General features: G+C 36.4%; 1 protein-coding gene across 1 annotated transcript in view; it reads left to right on the forward strand.

Moving 5' to 3' along the window:
• The window catches only part of ARAP2 (ArfGAP with RhoGAP domain, ankyrin repeat and PH domain 2), a 133,144-nt gene that overhangs the window by 19,598 nt on the left and 92,010 nt on the right, over positions 1-21,536 (forward strand). Inside the window, exons 6-8 of the mRNA XM_012724030.1 lie at positions 4,018-4,087; positions 11,247-11,367; positions 17,519-17,694. Coding sequence (XP_012579484.1) covers positions 4,018-4,087; positions 11,247-11,367; positions 17,519-17,694 — 367 coding nt within the window. The remainder of the gene's footprint in view (positions 1-4,017; positions 4,088-11,246; positions 11,368-17,518; positions 17,695-21,536) is intronic.

A 21,536-nucleotide genomic window follows, 5' to 3' on the forward strand; every position in this document is an offset into this window, starting at 1 on the left:
CTTAGGAGAGTTTCATAGTGCTGTGCTTTAACCCGCAGTGCCACCGGGAAGAGCCCAGAAGTACTTTTAATGGTAGAGTTTCACAGAGGCTCTCTCTACTTGCAGAATGAATGTTTTTTATCTGCTACACTATGTAGTGCTCTCATTTTCTTTTAATATGGCTGGAAATTATTTTGTTAACTTGATTCTCCATATATTATTAAACTTAGTAATCCATCAAGTTATAGAATATTAAAAATAGATCTGCCATCTGATCCAGCTACTTCTAGGTAACTGCTTGAGGGTATGGAAACTCTGTCTGAGGGATAGAGAAACTTCTGTGTTCATTGCAGCATTGCTTACACTGGTCAAGTTACGGTAAATGCCCAACAGCAGAATAGATAAAGAAGATGAGGCATATATGAGCATACTGCAATATGATTCAGCTACTAAAAAGATGAGATCTTGCTATTTGTGACAACATGGATAGAACTAGAAGGGTACGAGAGGCTAAGTGAAATAAGTCAGGTGAAAGACAAATACTGCATGCTCTCCCTTATATGTATATTATAAAGAAACAACATCAAGGAACCTGTACCAAAACACATTCTGGGACTCTGGCTTCACAGCCCAGGCTGGCAGAAGGGCAGGGTGGGGATAGGAGCAAAGGGTGGAGAGGACCCCAGTGGACTGGCGAGTCTAATCCAGGTACTGGAGTTGGGGTGATGTGCGTGGTGTGAATCTGTATCCCTAAAACATACACATTGGTGTCAACTAAGGTTACTTCAAAAACAGATTTGTAAAAGAGCTGAGCACATCTGTTAGTCATCATAGGTGAGAAGGTGAACTGACTGAGGCGATATTTTAGGAGCTGAGTCTGCATCTGCAGTTAGCTAGTTTTCCACAGAGCTAGAGTCCCTTGTAGCCACTATCTCAGAGGAGAGCTGTAGTTATTCACATGATGGTGTCAGTCAGATGATGGTGTCTTTCATCCTTAAACTGTCTCTTCTCCTGTTCCCATTCTCATTTTTCTGTGGACATGGCTGGTTATCTTTTGGACACTGTCTCAGACCCCAAATGTCCATACAGATCCTGATGGATTTCTCAGAAAACTTTGAGTCCAAATGGTTACAAGTAAACTGTCTTAAGATCTATTAAAGTAGTTTTCCAAACTTTTCTACTCTCTGTTTTGTCAGGTTTTAAAATTTTGAATTTGTTTGAGTTTTCAGACACCTTCCTTGCCTTTAGCCTGCTTCCTTCTTAAAGATGCTGATGTGTCTCTTCTTGCCTGTGTTGCCAAAGGGACTGTGATTAATCTTGTCATCCACTTAACAAATTCTATGTGTCATATTTTTTCTGTGATTGTTGCTGATCATATATCAGAGAATGAAACATTCTTGAGCTTTGTTCTTATAAAGTGTAAAGACTGGTTTGGGACTTAGACATTAAACAGGTAAATACATACATGTAATTAGAGATGGTGTTAAACTCCCCCAGAGGAAAGGTAGAGAGCATTTTGAGTGAGGACAACTGATTTCTTTTGGACTGTCTCATCAGGATGGAATGTCTCTAGGTGATTTAGGTGTAGCTGTAATAGATAAAGAGTAGTTAGCTCAGAGGTTTCAGAGGTAATGAAAAGTCCTAAGGCTTTTATTGCACCATAGGTTGTTTGTTTATTTTTTTTTCTAAAAACATTGTATGTATCACTAAGTTACATCCTACCTGTATACCACTGTTCACAATGTAAGGTGGGTGAGGACCCAAAACCCAATCTTTTATTTATCCACATTTTATTGATGTGCCATTATTATTATTATTATTTTTAAGATTTATTTGTGCATACAGAACTGGGGTACAAGCCAGAGGTGCAAGGGCTGTGAGAGGATTCATCAGAGACAGAGTGGGGAGCAGAATGGGCAGATTAATGAAATACACTGCTGAGGGGAGCAGCAGGCAGGACAGGAGAGGTCTGCTGTACCATGTGGATCACCTCCCGGGCGGAGGATCGAATTCCCACTGAAGCGGCTGTGGCTAGCTTGCAGTACTGCTTCTTAACCCACTGTGCCAATTTTGCCGTTACTTTACATAACTATGTAGCTTAGAGGTACAGCTTCACACCTCTACATGTACACATGTTTCACTGTTCCTCCACAAGGCTCCAGTGCCAAAGCCTTGTCATCTCCCTTCACCTTTCCCTTATCCCTCTCCCTCTGGTAACCAGTGTATTTTCTCATGTAGTCTAAGAATTCTTTGTTTTGCCAGTTTGTTTTTCTTGTTTGTTTATATTCTGCAAATGAATGAGACCATCCTGTAACTGTCTTTCATTTTCTGACCTTCTTCCCTTAGCGTAGTCACTCCAGACTCATCACTTTTGTCCTAGAAGGTACCCTTTCATCTTTATTAATAGCTGCATAGTACTCCACCGGGTAAATACTCCATTTTTGTTTTATCTAGTCATCTGCTAGTGGACATTTAGGCTGAGACCATGGATTGTCTGTAGTGAATAATGTTGCTGTGAATGTAGGAGTTACTAAATCTCTCCTACTAATGCCAAAACAAAATGTTGATGTACAAAGTAACTGTCGTTTGGGAAGGTGCGTATTTGTTTGTTTTTAAGTATGTTAAACGTAACATGAAATGAGTGTGAAATGATTAATTGATTCACTGTATAACTATTAGGTATGGCTAACTAACATTCATTACCTTCTAAATATTTGCTGCTGGAAAGCTGAAGACCCATTAGTTGGTGAATGAAGAAAAAACAATTATCTGTGATAGTATTGCATGTGTCATTTTAGGCCAAGCGTAGTTAAAAAGAAATTGATCGATAAGGAAGTAAGATGGAAAGATGTCCCACGACTGGCACATCAGTTGTGGTTATAGGATTTAAAGTCTTTACAACTTGTTTTAATTCATAATTTGTTGAATAATACATAAAAATATTGTCTGCACTGATCAACTTCAAAGTCTTTTTCCATGTTACCAGGTAATGCTACTATTTTAAGCAGAATAAGTTGAATACAGTGAATGCAGGAGGCTCACTGCTTCACTTGAGTAAATAAATAGAGCTGTCCTACTCAGGAAGTGGCCAGAGGGCCTTTCCTGTGCAGTGCCTGACATTCTTTTTCTATTTTTAGGTCTTTTGAAGCTACAGAAATGCTACAAACTCCTTATCTAAAACATGTTAGAGAAAGGGGACTCATTATCTACCTAATTAATATGAAACTGGAAGTTAGTTTCTGTATATTATGTGTGTTAAAGGTGAAATGTTTTTTAGAATGAATCAGCCCAAACTGAGAGCCTTGTAGAGAATATGATAATAAAAACCTCTAGGATATTTTGACTACAGGGAAAGGAACACAACAAAACAAAGTACTCATAAGTCCTTGTAGAAATGATTCTTTGATTTTCCCTTATATAGTCAGAAAATTTTTTCCCCCAAGCTAAATAGGAAACATGCGATTGCATTATTTTCCTTTGTTTCTCATGTTGGTAACCATTTTAAACTGCATTTGTTTTTCATAAGATTCTTTAAAAAAAGTGTTTTAATGAATTTTGGCAATTGCAGATGATTATAATTTAGAAAAGGGCTTTTTGGCTTATTTTAAATTATATAACTCCAAACAACAAAGCTTTGTTACTTAAAAAAAAAATTGGAAAAATTAAAGATCAATATTAAAAGCCTAGTATGCAAGTTCTTGTTATCTTCATTAAAGGGTCCTCTTCTTAAAGAGACCTGGGGGCACTGATAGTGTTTCTCACCACCTTTTGATTTTGCACTCTACTTTACAGATGTGGATGGTAGTGTTGTTATCAATATCATTTTTTAGAAATTTCCCTGTCAGTTTATCGGGAAGTGTCATTTATGTATTTTCTTTTTTTCTTTGCTCCCTGCAAAACTGTGGGTTGTCATAACCTAATGCCTTTTACCCGGCTTAGTCATGGTGATGTACTCAGCACAACCTGTTACAAATGTATTTAAAAACCAAGTTCAGGGTATAAGTTAAATGTAAAATAACCATGTTATATGTTTTACAGAAAACGCATGTTTCAGAAGAGATGGGTGAAATTTGACGGCCTTAGCATTTCTTATTACAATAACGATAAGGTAAATGCATTTTACAGTTCTCAAAGATTGCTTTGGGCATACTAAGTACAAAAGAAGCAAGTGATTTGATTTTTAAGAATAAGAGTTGGACTATGTAAAGTAAAAGGATTTGAATAGGATAAAAATACATACTTTTCCCCATCATTTAACTTTCTCTTGATGCATACCACTGTTTACTTTAAACAAATTATTTATGAAGTTTCTTCTGTAAGCCGCAGTTATTATGAACAGTACACAAATGAGCAAGTAGTTGTCTTTTTCCCAGAGAGCACTAACCAAAGTTTAAAAAATGACACTGCCAGTAGAAACTGGCTAAACAAGAAGAGGTTATTTTGTATGCTGAGAATGGTTGTGGAAGAACAAAGGAACCATCGCGTGTGAGATTTCATTTGCCATAGGAGCTACTTGTTGTGTGTTTTTTGTGTTAGTTTATGTAGTCTTTCATCAAACAGATTTGCCACATTGTTTAAATTTGCCTTGGTTTCTTTTAAAATATGTATTAATATAAACCATTGCATAATTAACATTTTCTTTATCATATTGTTGTGTATACCACTGATCAATCTTTTGGACAAATTCCTAGAAGTGAACTTCCAGTACACGTAGCCAAACCATATGGTAGAAAAATTCTACCAGTTTGTTCAGTGATGCATTGAGATGTTACTTTTAGATTTGTTTAATATTGAAATGACATTGATTTACATTACTGTATGTGATTTTGGAGAATAGCGTTACAACTCTTCAGATGTTTATCATCGCAAGAAAGAGAAATGTATGTGGAGAAACCAGCCAAAATAGAATATATTGTCAGAGAGGACAAATGAGATGCCAGGTGGAAAGTGTGGGCTGTGCATTGGTAGGGTGGAGTAGTTCTCTGTGGGAACAGAGCAGTGAGACTTGTGGGTAGGGAGCTGAGAAAAGGGTGCTTGGAGTTAAGAGGTCAGTGAAAAATCTTGACGATTATGTGACAGTGTTAACAAAATACAGGAAATCCTAACTTAACATTGTCCATTGATTCTTAAAAACTGCAACTTTGAGAGAAAGGATGTATAATGAAGCGATGTTCTCAATAAGTCATTTTGTTTAATATGGGGAAAATTCTTTTTTCTCATTAATGTAAAAATTCTGTTGAATGAATACATTATTTGATGACCTGCTGTATTACATAGGTGGTTACATAGGTAGTTGAGTCGTAACATTGAGATGCTGTTTGTTCTTATAGGAGATGATTTTGTTCTTAGGAGATTTAAGCTGAAATACTCAGGAGAAGAATGTCTTATCTGCAAGTATTTTTCTTATTTTAGTTATTTATATAGCGGTATCTACAAACATGTTTGCATACACACATATATAAAATAAAACCTTAAGTTGTTAGCAGTTGTCAAATTTAGTAAAGAAATGAGTGTGGTACTAATCTTTCAGCTTTTCTGCACTGAATATTTTCTTAATGAACTCCCATCTTTATTTAATTAAATCAGTATTATGTAGTTTTAACTATATGTTTTCTTATTACACTTATTTAATATTCAACCATATTCTGAAACTCAGGGTTTAAAACCTGGTGTTTTCTCATTATTTAATAGAGATTTTAAATGCCTAATGGTGAAATTTTTGACTTGCGATTTAGATCCTTTCATATGTTGATTTGTCACTGCTGCTGGCAAAACCATGTGTGACTTCAGACTGAAAGTACAGACATTGCACCTTAACATCTCTTGCTGCTGTTAAATTGAGAACTCTCTAAAGTCAGTGACCTGTTGGTTGCTTCTCTTATCTTTGCAATGATTCAGCTGTATCAACTAGGTTTGAATGCACCTCTTTGAGGTTTGCAAGATGGTCGAATGCATGTTTATTTAAAAGTTGAGCTCCTGCTTTAGCCTTCTCTCTTGTCTGCTTTTAAATTTGTATGTTGGGACAATTTTTATGCCAAAGGGTGGATACAGCTGAAGTCTCATTATCTGATGAAATCTGACCCCATTGGTTTTCTGCATGTAATCTTCTCCTCTGACTTGATTGAAATGAGAGGGGAAACTGTTTACAAGTGAGAGGGACTTGCATACTATGAGGCACTGTTAGTTTTGGAATCATTATCTCCATTTGGAACAGAGAGTTTCTATTGATAGTATCCAGTAGACTTTTTCCCTCCTTTTCCTCTAAAAGCTCATCTGAACTGCTGTGAAGATCAGTGCCAATTGCTTTAAAATACCTGTGAAAAAATAGTAGTATGAAATTGAGATAAATATATCATTAAAATTATTATAAATCATTTACCTTAACATCAGATGTCTTAAATCCAAATTACTGTTTTCTATGTTATTTCATGATCTCACTTGGCCTTAAAGCTGGTTTCATCTTGGCAAAATAAAAAACCACTGGAATGGCTGTTTTCTAAAAGGAGAAGTGGGTTCTGTTTTGACTCTTCTGGCAAAAGGGCTGAATTGGTGAACTGGGAAGAGAAGATTTCAGAAGCCGTGAACAGAAAGCAAAGAGGTGGCCATAGATGGCTGAGTCATTTGGGTGCAGTTTCAGTGGCCATGTCAAAGAGGCTGAGGCTTTCTGTCATTGTTTAAACTGCAACCGAGGGGCATGTGGCTGGGGGTGTTAGGAAGTAACGCGCAGAGTGGCCTGTTGGCTGAGTTTCTTCCACTTTTCTCTAGGCTGCTCAATCAGTTATCTGCAAAGACTTCTTCATTGTATTACTGAAAATGACATCATCCCCAAAGCCTTGCTATCTTATCTAACCTGCCAAGAAATCTAACTCACCCCTGTTCTTGGCTGTGGGCAGAATTGCATGCTTCATTGTCTGAAAGTTGTAGATAAATGGCAAATTTGACCTAGATATCTGTGTTCCAAGCTCAAGGGATGCTTTAGAATTTCTTGAAAATTTTGCACTCTAAAAATGCACTAGTCAGAGTCTGTTGTCATTGAGTTTACCCCTCTATGTTGTCTTTATCATAGAGATAACTGTAAAATCAACTCTACAATATTTAAGAATATGAAATTTATCTTGGGATCTCAAAATAGATTAAAAGGAGCTGTTAGAGAAATGACAGCTTCCTGAACTGGCATCTATTTAGCTTGTTAAGTACATTTTGATCACTTCTGGGGAATTTGTTTTCTTGTTACTCTTCCATAAGTACTTATCTTCTAAATATAATATCATTATTATGGGCATATAGGTAATTTTTTTTAAGCAGTTGCTTTAAAAAAAAAAAGGAGGAACAAATTCCTCCTTTTTTTCTTGTGATGCTGCTTGAATTTTCACTACTGAAAAATGGGTTAATGAGAACATTTTATTCAGTAAATGGTTAATTGTATACTTCTTAATAAGCTACTCTAATACTTAGAAGAACTAAAATTTGATGAAGTATTGCCTAGGGCAGAAAATGTGTTTTTGCACATAAAATTTATAGAAATGTCCTTGTCTGTCCTCAGCTACTGTTACAGGGCAGGGAGAGGGGAACCACTGACCCCCAAACCTGCCTGCTGTAAGTAGGTTCTGCCATCCACCGCATCAAGACAAAACATATAACACTTTAATGAAAAGGAACTTTAATACAGTGAGTATACAATACAGAAGATAAAGAATATAATTTCTAAATCAAACACCTGAAGTGACCCACCCCCTCGTGGGCAAAAGTCCACCCAAAAGGGATTCGTCCAAAGCAAGGCCTGAAAGCTGCCACAAGACTAAAGCACCTTCTGGCCAGGACCCATAGAAAAGGGTCACAAATAGCCAGAAAAGTCTGGGAGGAAAGCGCACAATCAAAACCAATATAAACACTGCCATAATAAACCTCTCCACGGACTCTCACCCACATCTCTTTGAGCCAGTCCAGGCCCAAGAAATAAACACGGTTTCTTCATCAATGGCTCTTTGCTCCCTGTGGCTTCCTCAGGTCTCCTTCTGGCTCTCCATCCTGCTTCCTTCTCAGATACCTTCTCCTCCCTTCTTTTTTTCTGCTCAGCTCCATCCTCCTTTTGGGTGGGGCAGGGAACCTGGAAATTCCCCTTACCTGGGGACCCCCTGTTACAAAAGCTGATCAAGAGCCAAACGACCAGCTGCGTACCACCGGGCCAAGAGACCCCCAGAGCCCACATGTTCACTTTTATCCCAACCTGGATGCTCAGCTCCACCCTCATGTCCCAGAGTGCTTCTCATTGATATTGATGGGATTAGTAGTTCCAGGATCTGGAGTGGGGGCGGAGTCCATGAAACCTGTATCTGTTACACTTACAGGTTTATTGCCATAGAGGTCCTACGCTATCCTCAAAGGCACAGTACTCTTTCCTGCCTCTTGGGTTACCCGGCAGTGGGGAGGCTTTCTCTCCGGAGTGGTCCCTAAAGTTGTCTAGTCTTGTCTGTATTGCTCTGACCTGTTCTCATTTATTGGATTTCCTTAAACCCATCTCAAGAATTTCCTTACAATGACTTTTTTTTTTCAGAGGTGCCTGGGTGGATACTGTGGAAACTGTAGCATGTCTCTTTCCTGTATTTTTACTCCATGGTTTTGTTTTATGTTTGTACCTCCCAGTTATTGCCATTAATCAAAACCCATCTTGTAAAACTAGTCCCTAAATTTTTACTTTCTCCACCTGTGGCATTTGAACAATAATATATGGGGATAGTTAGAAGGAAAACAAGGTTAAGGCAGAGAGGTAATCCAGGAATGTGTGCTATAAATCAAGCATTAACTTCACAGGGTTTATGCTAATTCTGTACTTTAGAAAATTATTGAAAATGAGCTGTTAGAGTTTGACGTTATTGTGATTGATTGGCTATGGGATCCGTTCATTCAGGAAATATACACTGATTATGTGAAAATTGATGAAGAAAGCAGTCCTCTAGCTCTTAGTCTCTTCTATCTGGAGAGAATGCACTAACCAAATGATTATAGTAAGTACAAAATTATTAATAATTGATGTAGTAGAAAGGAACAGGTTGATATTACCTTGAATTAGTTATCTGCCTGAAGGAAGGTGGGGTAAGTGCCTGGGAAAAGAGGTTGCTCAGAAGGTTTTCTTCAGAGCTGTATATTCTTGCTGAAGTATGAAGAATGTGGAGGCAGAAGCTATGTGAAGATGGGCATGAACAGTGTATGCAGAGGCATGGATCTGATGCTCGGGGAACCCCATGAAGGGTAATATGACCAGTCAGTGCCAGGGTGTGGAGGGGAGCAGATGGACACTGTAGTATGAAGTCCAGGTTGCGTGGGGGCAGAAGGTCACAAGTAAGGTTGTTCTACTCAGTACTAACTGTGATTTTTTTTTTTAAGATTTATTTATTTATGTATACAGAACTGGGGTACAGGCCAGAGGTTCAGGGGTGGCGAGAGGCTTCACCAGAGACAGAGTAGGGAGCAGAACAGGCAGATCGATGAAGTACACTGCTGAGGGGAGCAGCGGGCAGGCCAGGAGAGGTCTGCCACACCATGTGGTCTCCTCCGGGGCAGGCGGGAATTGAACTCATGCGGAAGCGGCTTTAGCTTTTCAGTGCAGTGCTTTAACCCCCTGCGCCACCAGGGAGGGCCCGTAACATTGATATTTTAATAGATGGGTATAGAGTGAAGAGTTTACATTTTTAGGAGATAGTTCAGTTTTAAACTTTGAGATACTTATGGGATAGTTCATGCACCCCTGGTGACCTGTGGAAGTAGAGTCACTGACAGGACAAGAATTCTCTGGTGAAGTTGGTAGTTGAAAGAGTAACAAGGGATTTTCTTTCTCTGGAAGAGAAGATAATGCCCATGAAAAAGGAAAATTATAGGTACTTAATTTTCATCGCCCTCTTCTCTATGAGGTTACCCACCCATCTTACTAAATCACAGGTGAATAAATTCAGTTTTGACTGATTCAGGACCTGGGAGGATCTAAATGCTGTTGGCATTTCAGATTGCATTAAAGAATGGCTAGGGTTTTGATGGACAAAATCTGGGAGAGGAGATTAGAACAGAAGCAGTGGAGAAGCAGCTGTTGGAGTTAAGCAGGATCCCATGCTTGTATAGTATAGCCCTCAGCTGGCAGCTGCTAGGCCTTCTGGTAAACCCTTACCTATCTGTTGTGTATGGCAAGGTTTTTATTGGTGGAAAGAATATGAATAGGACATGTGTTCTCTGCATGGAGTGATTTAGTATATTCTTTACCTCAGCAGTCATTTATGATACTTGAAACTTGCTCAAAAGTAAGGGGTTTGCAGATAATGTTGTTTAATGGAAAAGCAGAAGAAACTACACTGATCTCTGATCTCTTTTAAGTAGAATTGTGATTTCTCATCTTTGTATGCTCATATTCAATAGTTTATGCTCAGTTATAAACTTTTCTTTTATTATCTTAGCTGGTTTTTTTCATTGTGATGTTCCTTGAATGTGCAAATATTCTGTGAAATTTCTTTGCAGAAGATGGTCCAATAAATATTACACTTTTTGGAAATATTTGCAAGTATGGGGTGGTCATTATGCCAGACAGTTTAAGAGGGCCCAGAAAAAGGATGACTGATAATTACCAGACTCTTAAGAATGACCATGTGGTGCCAAAGTGTGATACGTGTATGACATTTGCAAGCAGGCAAATCCATCCTTTTTTTACTATTCTTTGGTGGATGAAAAATAATGTGATGTCATTGTGGGCTTAGATCACCTCGGAGCACGTGCAGTGTGGTTAGTAGGTAGAATCCAGTGTCTGGTTTCTCAGCTATATTCTGTTTTCCACAATATGTGGTAGCAGTGGTTTTGTGTTGGTTTAGTTACAGTACCTGTTTTGGCCACCAGATGCCTGCAAACACCATAAAATCATTTTTACTAGACTATTTCAAAGAACATAATGCTGTTTTTTTGCAACACTATTGTCAGTGTAGTATGCTAGTTTTTGATCCTTTGTCTTTTTAATTTGGGTGAAGAGAAAATTGCAGATAGCAACTTGAAGGGACATATAAAATGTTCCTTTCTGGGCTGTTAAGTGTGCATGAGAATGTGTGGTATGTGTTTGCGTGTGTATGCTTAAGTACGCACACACAAAATATCTGCTATCTATATGTTATCTATGCATTTTGATTGAATTAATACAGGAACATTTGTAAATATTATGCATTTTTTATATAAGCTCAAGAGAATTTCATTTTAATACATCTTTTTTTATGTGTCCTTTTGTCTAACCAATACAGGAGAAGTATTCAAAGGGAATAATTCCCCTTTCTGCTATATCTACAGTACGAGTTCAAGGAGACAATAAATTTGAAGTTGTTACAACACAAAGAACTTTTGTTTTTAGAGTAGAAAAAGAAGGTAAGTTCATTTCCTTATTCTGATAACATTTCTAACCAATCAAAACTTTTATAAAATGATTATCTAGAAATGTCACAGAAACTTTCCATGTGCTGTTATATTTAAACGATCTACATCTTATATTAATTTTTAGAACTCTGTAATATTAAAACACAATGTTTGACAGATCACTTATTTGTTCACGATTCTTTCATGCATCAAATATTCAGTGAGAATATACCAAGTTCTGCGGGTTTGCCTATATTCTTGATATTCATCAGTAAATAAAAATTAGATGGAAATCTTTATAGAGCTCTCTTTTTAGTTGCTTTGACAATACACAGTAGTTACTTAATATGCAAAAACAAATTTTCTATCTACAGAAACTTAACTGTAAAGCCTACAGTACTGATTTTAGTACTGATTATCTCTCTACTTGGTTTTTAAAATACCTCTTTTACTTAATCAAACGAATCATATTAATAGATAAAGCTAACTAGTATGTTCCAGGAAATTTTTTTAGATGTTTTATTTTCACAATAGTGTTATATGATGCATAGATATTGCAGTTATTATCCCACTTTATAAATGAATATTAATCTCTTGGAAACTCACATATTTAACATTAGTGGAACTGTACTTGTATTATTAAGCTGCTAGATTACTAGATCATATGAGAGTGTATGGCACAAAGAAAGCATTCAATACGTGTTTTTTTATAACTAGAAAATTTCCATTATTTCTTGGGATAATCAGTAAATGGGTAAGTTCCAGCTGCTTTTCACTTCGGAAAAGTGGTTTTTCAAATTCACTTTGAATGAGTACTATCCATTGTGAAATCTATTGTGAGATTTCTGATGATACCAAAAGGAAATTCCCCCAAACATACTTTAGATAGAATAAGAATCGTCAAAAGGGTACCACAGCAGGTGTATATTAGCACATTGTAGCATATCCTGTGTATGGATTCTCCACATGTAAAGTAAAACTGGTTCCTTGCTTAAGTTGCTATTTTGAAAATTGTTGAAAGTTGTAGTCCTACAAATACAGGTTAATACATTGTGACCTGTAACCTAACTCTGCCCCTTGCTTGCTTTCTTGTCAGGTCACAGCCACTCTCATTTGCATTTGGCTGCTTTGTGTCTGAGGTAGTACTGGGTGTTGTAACACGGGCTGTATGTCCAGGACAGTATCAGATACTTACTGTATGGGCTTTTGTAGAGAAAGTTTTCTAATGCCTGAGCTAGACCATTCTATATCGGATTGCCTGTGTCATCAACCACTATTTGTGAGTCAGAAATTCAGAAAGCTACACACAGATGTGATGTGCACTATGGGCCTTGCTTTTCAAATCACAAATTCTGTCTTTCAGCATTCCTAGACCACATACTTTCTCCTATGGATGGGCAATTGTGAAGGTCTTTCCTTGTGTTTTGGTTTCACAGAGCTGAATGGTGATTCCTGTCTCAGGGAGGTGCTTAGTACCATACCCTTGGGTTTTTAAATTGAATTTTACATTTACCACACAGCCTGCATTCTAAGCTAGACCTACAGAATACAACTACTAGCTTGTGTGACAATCTCTAGCATTTTCACTTGTAGCAGTTAAAAGTTAAACAGACACATTTTATTTAAAAAGAATGTATCACCCCACATGTTTAGAAGTTACATATTTACAATTGGCCAATAAATCCTTCTGTGATAGGGAGTTCATCAATTACTGTGCTTTAAATTTAGTACAAGAATTTTGTTCTTGGACTATGGTGGTTGGAGACTCCTGCCTTCGAGGCGACTGTAATGTCATAGCAGCACCTTAGGGGTAACATCCAGTGCCTCTAAAACACAACCATGGAACCAGTGTCACCTTAATGATAAAAAAGAAAATTCATTAACGTAGGTATGAATAGTTTAAGTGTTAGGTCTTTAATTTGTGAAACCATGAATTTATTGGTTCAGTAAAAACAGACATAGAATTAGTGAATATGCTATTTTGAAATTCATTTTTCCATAATAACAACTCACATGGTGAAAGAAGTAGATGTAAAAGGTAAGTTTGTGTAGATGTTTGTATTTATGTATTTATTTATTGTCTGCATGTGCATATTTAGTGTGGAGTCTTCAGGTACTCAATGTGTTTTATTAAGTGTTATATCACCTCCCACATACACAAATGTTGCTTTTCATTTTGCAGACACTTAGAAGTTACCCATAGTGACTTATAAAAAAAAACTCCAAGTCAAATTGAACTGTAATCTAACCAAAAAGGAAAGTCAGTGTCAAACAGAAAGAGGCACTGGTTTTTATATCGTCACAGATGCTGAAAGAATAGTTTACAATATTCTTCCTCCGATAGAAAATTTGTTTTATGTGCAAGCAGAACCTTTGGAACTGGGCAGAGGTCAGTAGTGCTCGTGATCTCTCCAGTCAGTCTGTCCTCCCTGGGCATGGTGCTTGCGCGTTCTGACATGTTACTTTCCAATACACTTTATCTGGGGCAGCCCTCCTAGTTAGAAGAGAATTTAAGGATTCGGTTCACTCCCTTTTCAGGGCTGTTCTCAGTACTGGTTCTCAGCTGCAGGCCCCATGAGCCCCAGTGTCCTTTAGCAGATTCTAGATACCCCAGAGACAGGCACATGTGTCCTTCCCTCAATCCTTCTAGAGGGTATCACGTGGCCCCCTGGTGGTGGGTATGGCACTGTAAAGTTCTTTTTTACTAAAGAAAAGAAAAAAAAAAAGAACACTTGGAGTAGGACACATGTCAATGCCCCCCTTGGAAAAATGAACTTACCCGCATTAAAATTTTTTACAAGCAAGAATGGGTCATTTGCTATTTGGAGAGAGAATTGGGAAAATGAAGAATTCCCTACTATAGACTTGGATTGACTATTATCTTGCAGTTTTTCTTCTCTCATACCTCACACCCAGTTCATCAGCAAGCTTTACCAGTTTCACTGGGAAATATGAGTTAATTATAAACACGTCTCCATCCACTGCTGCCACCCCAATGCAAGCCACCAGTCACCCTACTATAAGTAATAACCTCCCTAGGTTGGCTGGACTGTTTTATTTTCAACACAGTGGTCAAAGCAGTCAGTCAACAAGGCATTCAGATCATGGTAGTCTATGCCGCATGCTCTGTTGTCTTGCCGCTTACTGAGAGTACAGTGCTGATATGAACCTCACAGCAGGGAAACTCCAAGAAATAAGGTCACTGCCTCTTTTGTCTGCTCTTCTGTTCCTGGTATCCAGATAGTCTCAGTGCATTGTCAGTGCTCAGTAATTATTTATATGAATTTTTTTTTTTTATCAATTTCATGAACAACCCTGTTGGGCAATATATCCTTACCAAATTTGGATCATGGGCTACCTTGAGGAATCTTTAGATTATAATATTATGTCAAAGTAAGAGTCACACTAAACTTTGCTAGATTCCGTTAATATTTTACAACCCTTACATAGCAATTGCCAGGATAATCGAGCAATCCTTTGTTTTTTAAAAATATGTCTCCTCCTGACTCATCCAGACAATGTTGTCTCTCCTGTTTTATCCTCCTCTTTTTATTCTTACACGTAAGTTGTCATTCCTGAAAACCTCAAGGACCAACTTGATGTTTGAGGAAATTTGCTTATCTTTTATTTACATTGTGACATAAGCAAAAGGAAATAAAGTGATTTAAACACTTTTTGTTTCCCCAACTTCTTTATTACACTACCCTTTTCTCCTACCCTAGATTGCTTCATTTTGAGCAAAACTATATCTGGGCCAGAGCATTTTCTCAGGAAGAATGGTATTTAGTACAGCACTGAAGTCAAGATAGGTAATCAATAAATATTTGTTACTGGAAAGAATGAAAGTATATTGGTATGAAGACAGAAACGGCCAGAATCTATCAAGCTTTGTCTAAGACATTTAGCAGAAGGGGACACCATTATTATTACTACTTTTTGGGAATATTGTAACTTATCAAAGCATATTCCCAATGTGCAAGGCTGTACTCATTGCACAACTAAATGCTTTAATCTATTTTATTATGTTTGATTATCTGTATCACTGTTTATCTCCATTGGCATGGGTAATTAAGAATAAGCTGAATGTTACTATTAATTCCCTTCTTCATGACTGTTTATTTCCTCTTAGTAAATGAGGCCCTCAGGAGTTAGGTAATCTTCTAGGCTTTAAGGGAACCATTTGTAGAGATGCAGCCATAATATGCTTAAGTCCAACAGATGCAATTCCTAATTCAAAGTATTTCCTGAGAAACTGAAATATATGCTAATAGAAATCTAGATGTTTTGACCCCTTTGGCTTAGTTCATTCAATTATTGCCTACACTTCAAAGTCAGTCATCTATGGAAATTAGTACAAATAAACAGAAGTCATTATATATCATTTACTTGACAGGAGTGTCTTGTGTGAAAACAATGACCACAAGGTTTGTTACAGTACCAAATTATAACTGGTATATAGTTGGTATTTGCTGTTGTTGACGTTGACCTAGTGACCTGAATATTTTCATGTCTTTTAGTTGAATGATGCATATTTTTATGATTGATAGATACTTTATACTGATATAAACAAGCGCTATTACTTGGGGATATGTTAAAATGAGTTTTTATCAAATACTTTGACTTTCTATATAACTGTCTTCAATAGTTTTTAACTATTAAGCAAATACAAAATGAAGATACTTACAATGGATTCATGTTCGGATGTGGGCAAGACTAATGTGGAGATTTGTTTCAGCTCAGTGAAGTAATTCTGACCAGACCTGTACTAGACTGATTGGATATAATACTCCATTTCCCAAATGTTGGCCCTGTTTATTATTTTCTTCCCCTTCCTTCTTCAAATGCTTAATTATTTTCCTGCCTGGAGTCAGTCTGTTTTATTTTTCCACTTTGCCTTAATAGCCATTTCTCCTTCGCTTTCCTTCTAGCCTTTTCCCCATGTTCATAGATGCAGTTATAGCTTAATTCTGTCCATTTTGTCTCCTTTTACATTGAACATCTACTTTCATGTGTCTTCTCTTGTGAAAGTTTCTTCATTCGTGTGTTGCTGTCATTCTTCTAGATGTTCAGATGAAGAAACTGAAAAGCTTATGTGGTTCTGTTTATAAAAAAGATTTTTCCACCTTCTTTGGCCAGTCAATTGACAATATCAAGCTACCTTTTAACTTTCCTTGCAACATGCTACAGAATCTCTAACTACAATTTTCATTGTTAACCTAGGAGTCCAGAATTGTAAATACACTCAACTTTTAGATGTTGAATAGGTACATCTTGGCTCTTTTTGCCTTTGTTCTTATGTTTTTCTCTAATGTATTGTTCAACTTTTCCCTCCTGAACTCGTTTTGACTTTTGAATTCGTCCTTTTGTAAAGACCTACCATAAATAACCCCACTTAAAAAAAGTATAATAGTTTATTTTTACATATTTTTGTGCATTTTTTCATCTCAGAATACCCTCATTTTAAATAGTAATTTGCTGTATGACTTCAAATCAGGCACCTCTCTTGAATTGACTCACATGTTAATTGCTATCATTTATACATTTATAGTGTTTTAGTTTTACTTATGTATTGATATCTAACTTACTCATATCTTGACTTAAGCTCTTATTGCTTTTAGGGACATAATCAAATTCCTGTGTCTAAAACAAAGAGTGTTCTACATAGTTGGAGTTACTTAGCTGTTGTGTAATGTGAGAACAAAGTTTTAATTTTCAGATAAGATGCTTCTTTTAGTGATGAGGGTACAACTGAAATGGATTAGAATGTCAAGGCAAGTGTGGTCTTGAATATGTTCCAATGACTGTTAGAAAGTAAGGTTTTTCTGGGCATTTAAGTAACTGTATTGCCAGGTACAATCTGTTAACTGTTAAATCACATTACTTCTATTAAAAGAGAAAATCCAATCTCATGAATAATCTATTAGTACTTCTTAAATATTAATATGGACAGATCATCTGGAGATCTTCAAGATTCTGATTCATTAGGTGTGGAATGATTCCTGAGATTTTTCAGCTGGTAGGTGAAGCCAACTTCCAGATTGTGATCATGAAAAATTTACCTGTGAATTATATATTGCAGAGAGTGTAGATCCTTGCCTGTATGTCTGTATCTATATAACCTTATGAAAATGATGTTTATATTTTCTCATGTTTTTGTTTTCAGAGGAGAGAAATGAGTGGATCAGCATACTGTTAAATGCATTGAAATCACAGTCCCTTTCCTCACAGACTCAAACAGTTGTTCCTGAGAAATGTGGGTATCTTGAACTGAGAGGGTATAAAGCCAAAATTTTTACTGTACTAAGTGGAAACAGCGTGTGGCTTTGCAAAAATGAACAGGTAAGCTATGCTACATAGCTATAAGCTGTGGTGCCTTGATTCCATTAACTATGCTTTGTTAGGTATGTGAGTGTTTTTACTTGAATCTTGCTTATAATAAGTACTCCACTAAGTGAAATAGAGTCAGTGGGTATGATGTGGCAACATACATTCAAGAGGCATCATCCTTTCTTTACCTCTGAATCATATATGGTGTAGTAATCATTATTACCTCAGTAAAATAAATGTGTTTGTATATGTCTGCATAAAGAGGTATATATTTTTTTTTTAAAGATTTATATTTTAATTCATACAAGAACTGGAGTATAGGCCAGAGGTGCAGGAGGGTGATGGGATTCACCAGAGACAGAGTAGGGAGCACAACAGACAGATCTACTGAAACACACTGCTTACGGGAGCATCAGGCCAGACAGGAGAATCAGGCCAGACAGGAGAGGTCTACTGCACCATATATAGGTCAGCTCCCTGCTGGGGATCAAACTTGTGTTGCTGTGGCTGTGATAGCTTCTTAGTGCCAAAACTTAACCCTGTGCTACCAGGGAGGGCTCAACAGGTGTTTATCTGTATCTCAGTTTTGTTGAATTTTCTCACTTATTCCAGTGGCACAGAAGTGATGTACATTAAATTTGAGACTAGACATCATCTTTAAGGGTTATAGAAACAATCATTGAAAATAAGTTTTAAAAAGTACTTCTTAGCTAGAATAAAATCAGACTATATGAGAGAATAATTAAAAACCGATGAATCATAGCTGTTGGTCAGATAGGCCCTGTTGTGTATTATTTTTGTTTCTTTTATTTTTGGTAAAAAAATTATAATGTAGGCTCAAGTAACATTTTCTTGAGTTTACAGAATTTGGAGGGAGTATCTGTTCTTGTTTCTCTGAACCCCTATGTTGTTTACAGAGGAAGTACTATACTAGAGGCACATGATTTATATATACATATATGTACATCTGTATATGTAATAAATATAATGAATTTGGTTTATATTGATAGACTCAACAGAGAATTTACATATTTTTGAGGAGACTGATATTAAAATAAAGTTTCAACAAATTCCATTAACTTCTTTTATTTTCATCAACAATCCTTTCTATAATATACCTGGCTTTTAATATTAGTAAGAAAATCTTTTTCATATCTTTTTTTGGGGAGTGAATTCTTAATTTTTCAGCCGGTGTTTAGTAATTATGAATTACTTGAATTGAACACTGTGTTTTGAATATCTGGTCTAAGATAAACACATTTTATGGTACATTATGAAGGGTTATGATAAGGTAAATGTAAATGCTGACTGTTTTCATAATGAGAAATAAAGATGTCAACTCAAAACAAGTAGTTTCAGGAGCATTAAATTATCAGCCTTTACTAAGCGATTCTCTGAACTTCAGTGTGAACTTACTCATTACTATTTTTTGGAAGAAGATTTCTTAGCCAGTTACCTGTGGAGGCACTGCTGAGCACCATCTGGCATATTAATAACTTGGGTAGTTAGCATATTCTTTAAGAAGAGTAGTGATGGACAGCTTAAAAAGTGTAGGGACAGAGTATGAACATTTTCAGTCTGTGAAGTAGATGATTAAAACTTTTCTTACTGGTATGAATTTTAAAAATGCATACTTTTCATGTAGCAGTATAGATATTACCTTGCCAAATTAATTGAGGTATTCAGTTTTTGCTTGCACAGACCTGTTGTACTAAAAATTATTGAGTTCATTGCTATGTTAGCTAGATTGTCTGAATTTAAGTAATGTAGATTTTTTTAAACTTTTTTTTAAAGATTTTATTTTTACATAGAAGAACTGGGGTACAGGCCAGAGGTGCAGGGGCTGACAGGATTCACCAGAGATAAAGTGGGGAGCAGAACAGGCAGAAAGAACTACTGAAATACATTGTTGATAGGAGCAGTGGGTGAGTCAGAAGAGGTCTGCTGCACCATGTGGCGCAGCTCCCAGGGCGGGGATAGAACTCATACTGTAGTGGCTGCTGACAGCTTCATAGTGCTAAAACTTAAAATCTTGTGCTACCAGGGAGGCTTTTTAAAAAGTTTTATTAACATTTTCTGATTAGCAAGTTTATGGCTTTATTGCTTTAATACTAATAATGAAAAAAAATAGCATAATGATTACCATTTGTTGAATAACAGATACTATGCTAATTTATAAACATTCCTTTTTCAATTTTCTTCATACATTGAGGAGCAAGCTCTTTTTATCTTTGTGTTTTAGGTGAAACAAATAAGAAATAACTTGCTTCAGGATTATAGTTTATCATGTACAGTTAAATTTAAAACCGGAATTTTGTAACTCTAAACTAGCTTTGTAGCCACTATACTAAATTGCCTTTTTAAAATGTACATTTAAAATATGATTTTTTAGAAGGGCTGTGACCTTATAGAGATAGGATATTTAGAAATAGCTAACGTTTCTTTTCTTGAATAATTTAGCTGCCTAGGAGCTTCATAGTGTGTATCCAGCAGCCCCTGGATCCGTGTCACATATTCTTAAAATGAGGCCAACTAAGGAAGGCCATGTCTTACTTTACGGGAGGCAAAGTTGGAGGGTGAACATTGTTAGTGGGTGGTAACACAGCCTTTAACTAGACTGTTCAGAAAAAGGACATGGGATTCAGTCTGGGAATGAGAACAGCTTCTGTCTACACAATAATGAATGTTTTGTCCTTAGAAATTAAAGGTATTAATGCTGAACCTTAACCTATCTTTTAAGAAGTTAACTTATTTTCGATGTATGTATGTTTTCAGTACATTAACATGTACGTTCATGTGTACATGTTAATTAGAATGTGCTTACTGTTGTTTATGTATGTATTCTTAATATCTATACATACATACATACATACACACATACATACATACATACATATGTGTGTGTGTTTGTGTGTAGTGTGTTTTATTAAATGGGGCCAGGTTTTAAGAGACTTGGTTTTGAGTCAAGTCTTAAAGAATGGGTTGACTCAAGACTGTATGGATTCATTAAGGAAGGCTGTCCATATTTAGGCCCTGAGACACCCTCTAGTTTGATGTATTTTTACATCTTGGTCTGTGTCTTTCTTTCCAGAGGAAAGTTGCCCACTGGTTTTCTCACACAGCTGAGCAAATTGTGTGAAGAACTGAGGTGATGTGCTAAATAAGGAGTCTTTCTCTGGATGAGAACACTGAAAGATAATGAGCAAGTTTTGACTTATAATGATGCACACCTGGAAATATATAATATTGTAATGTTACTTCAATACAATTTTAGAAAATAATTTGATTCGATTTCTAGGTTTCAAGTCACAACACAAGAACTAATATAGTTATATTAAAGATGATCAGAAAGATCTTCATAAAAATGTAAGAGGTACTAGATTTGACTATGTTAATTTTTTTGGATCTAATTTATTCCTTGCATCAAAACTTAGCTTTTTATTTTTAAAATTTTAAACCAATACATTTATTACCCATGTAACTATAGCATGAATAGAATAAAATAAAAAAAAAATTGACCTATGCTGCTATAAGTTATGAACTATATTCATTTTTCTTGTCTCTTCTTATAGATAGCTTTATTAATTTACTTTGGTGGCAATTTCAGAGAGTAAGCAGAGGGTAGATGGAGGTGGAAGTGTTGCTGTTATGGCCTGTGTTGACGAGTTGTTAAAAAGAAAGTTTGAAAACTTGTTTATAGCAAAGAAGATTAGACTAGGTGGTAGCTGGATGGGTAGCTGTTTTCATTCTTGTTTTGCTACTGATCGACTCAGACAATTAAGTTCTCTCTTCAGTTTAAGTGGTTCATGGGTAGTGGGAAATGCCTTAATATTTCTAAGACCATTACTTCAGTG

This window comes from Condylura cristata, unplaced genomic scaffold (assembly GCF_000260355.1).
Source record: "Condylura cristata isolate star-nosed mole 26May11 unplaced genomic scaffold, ConCri1.0 scaffold00012, whole genome shotgun sequence".
Taxonomy (NCBI): domain Eukaryota; kingdom Metazoa; phylum Chordata; class Mammalia; order Eulipotyphla; family Talpidae; genus Condylura; species Condylura cristata.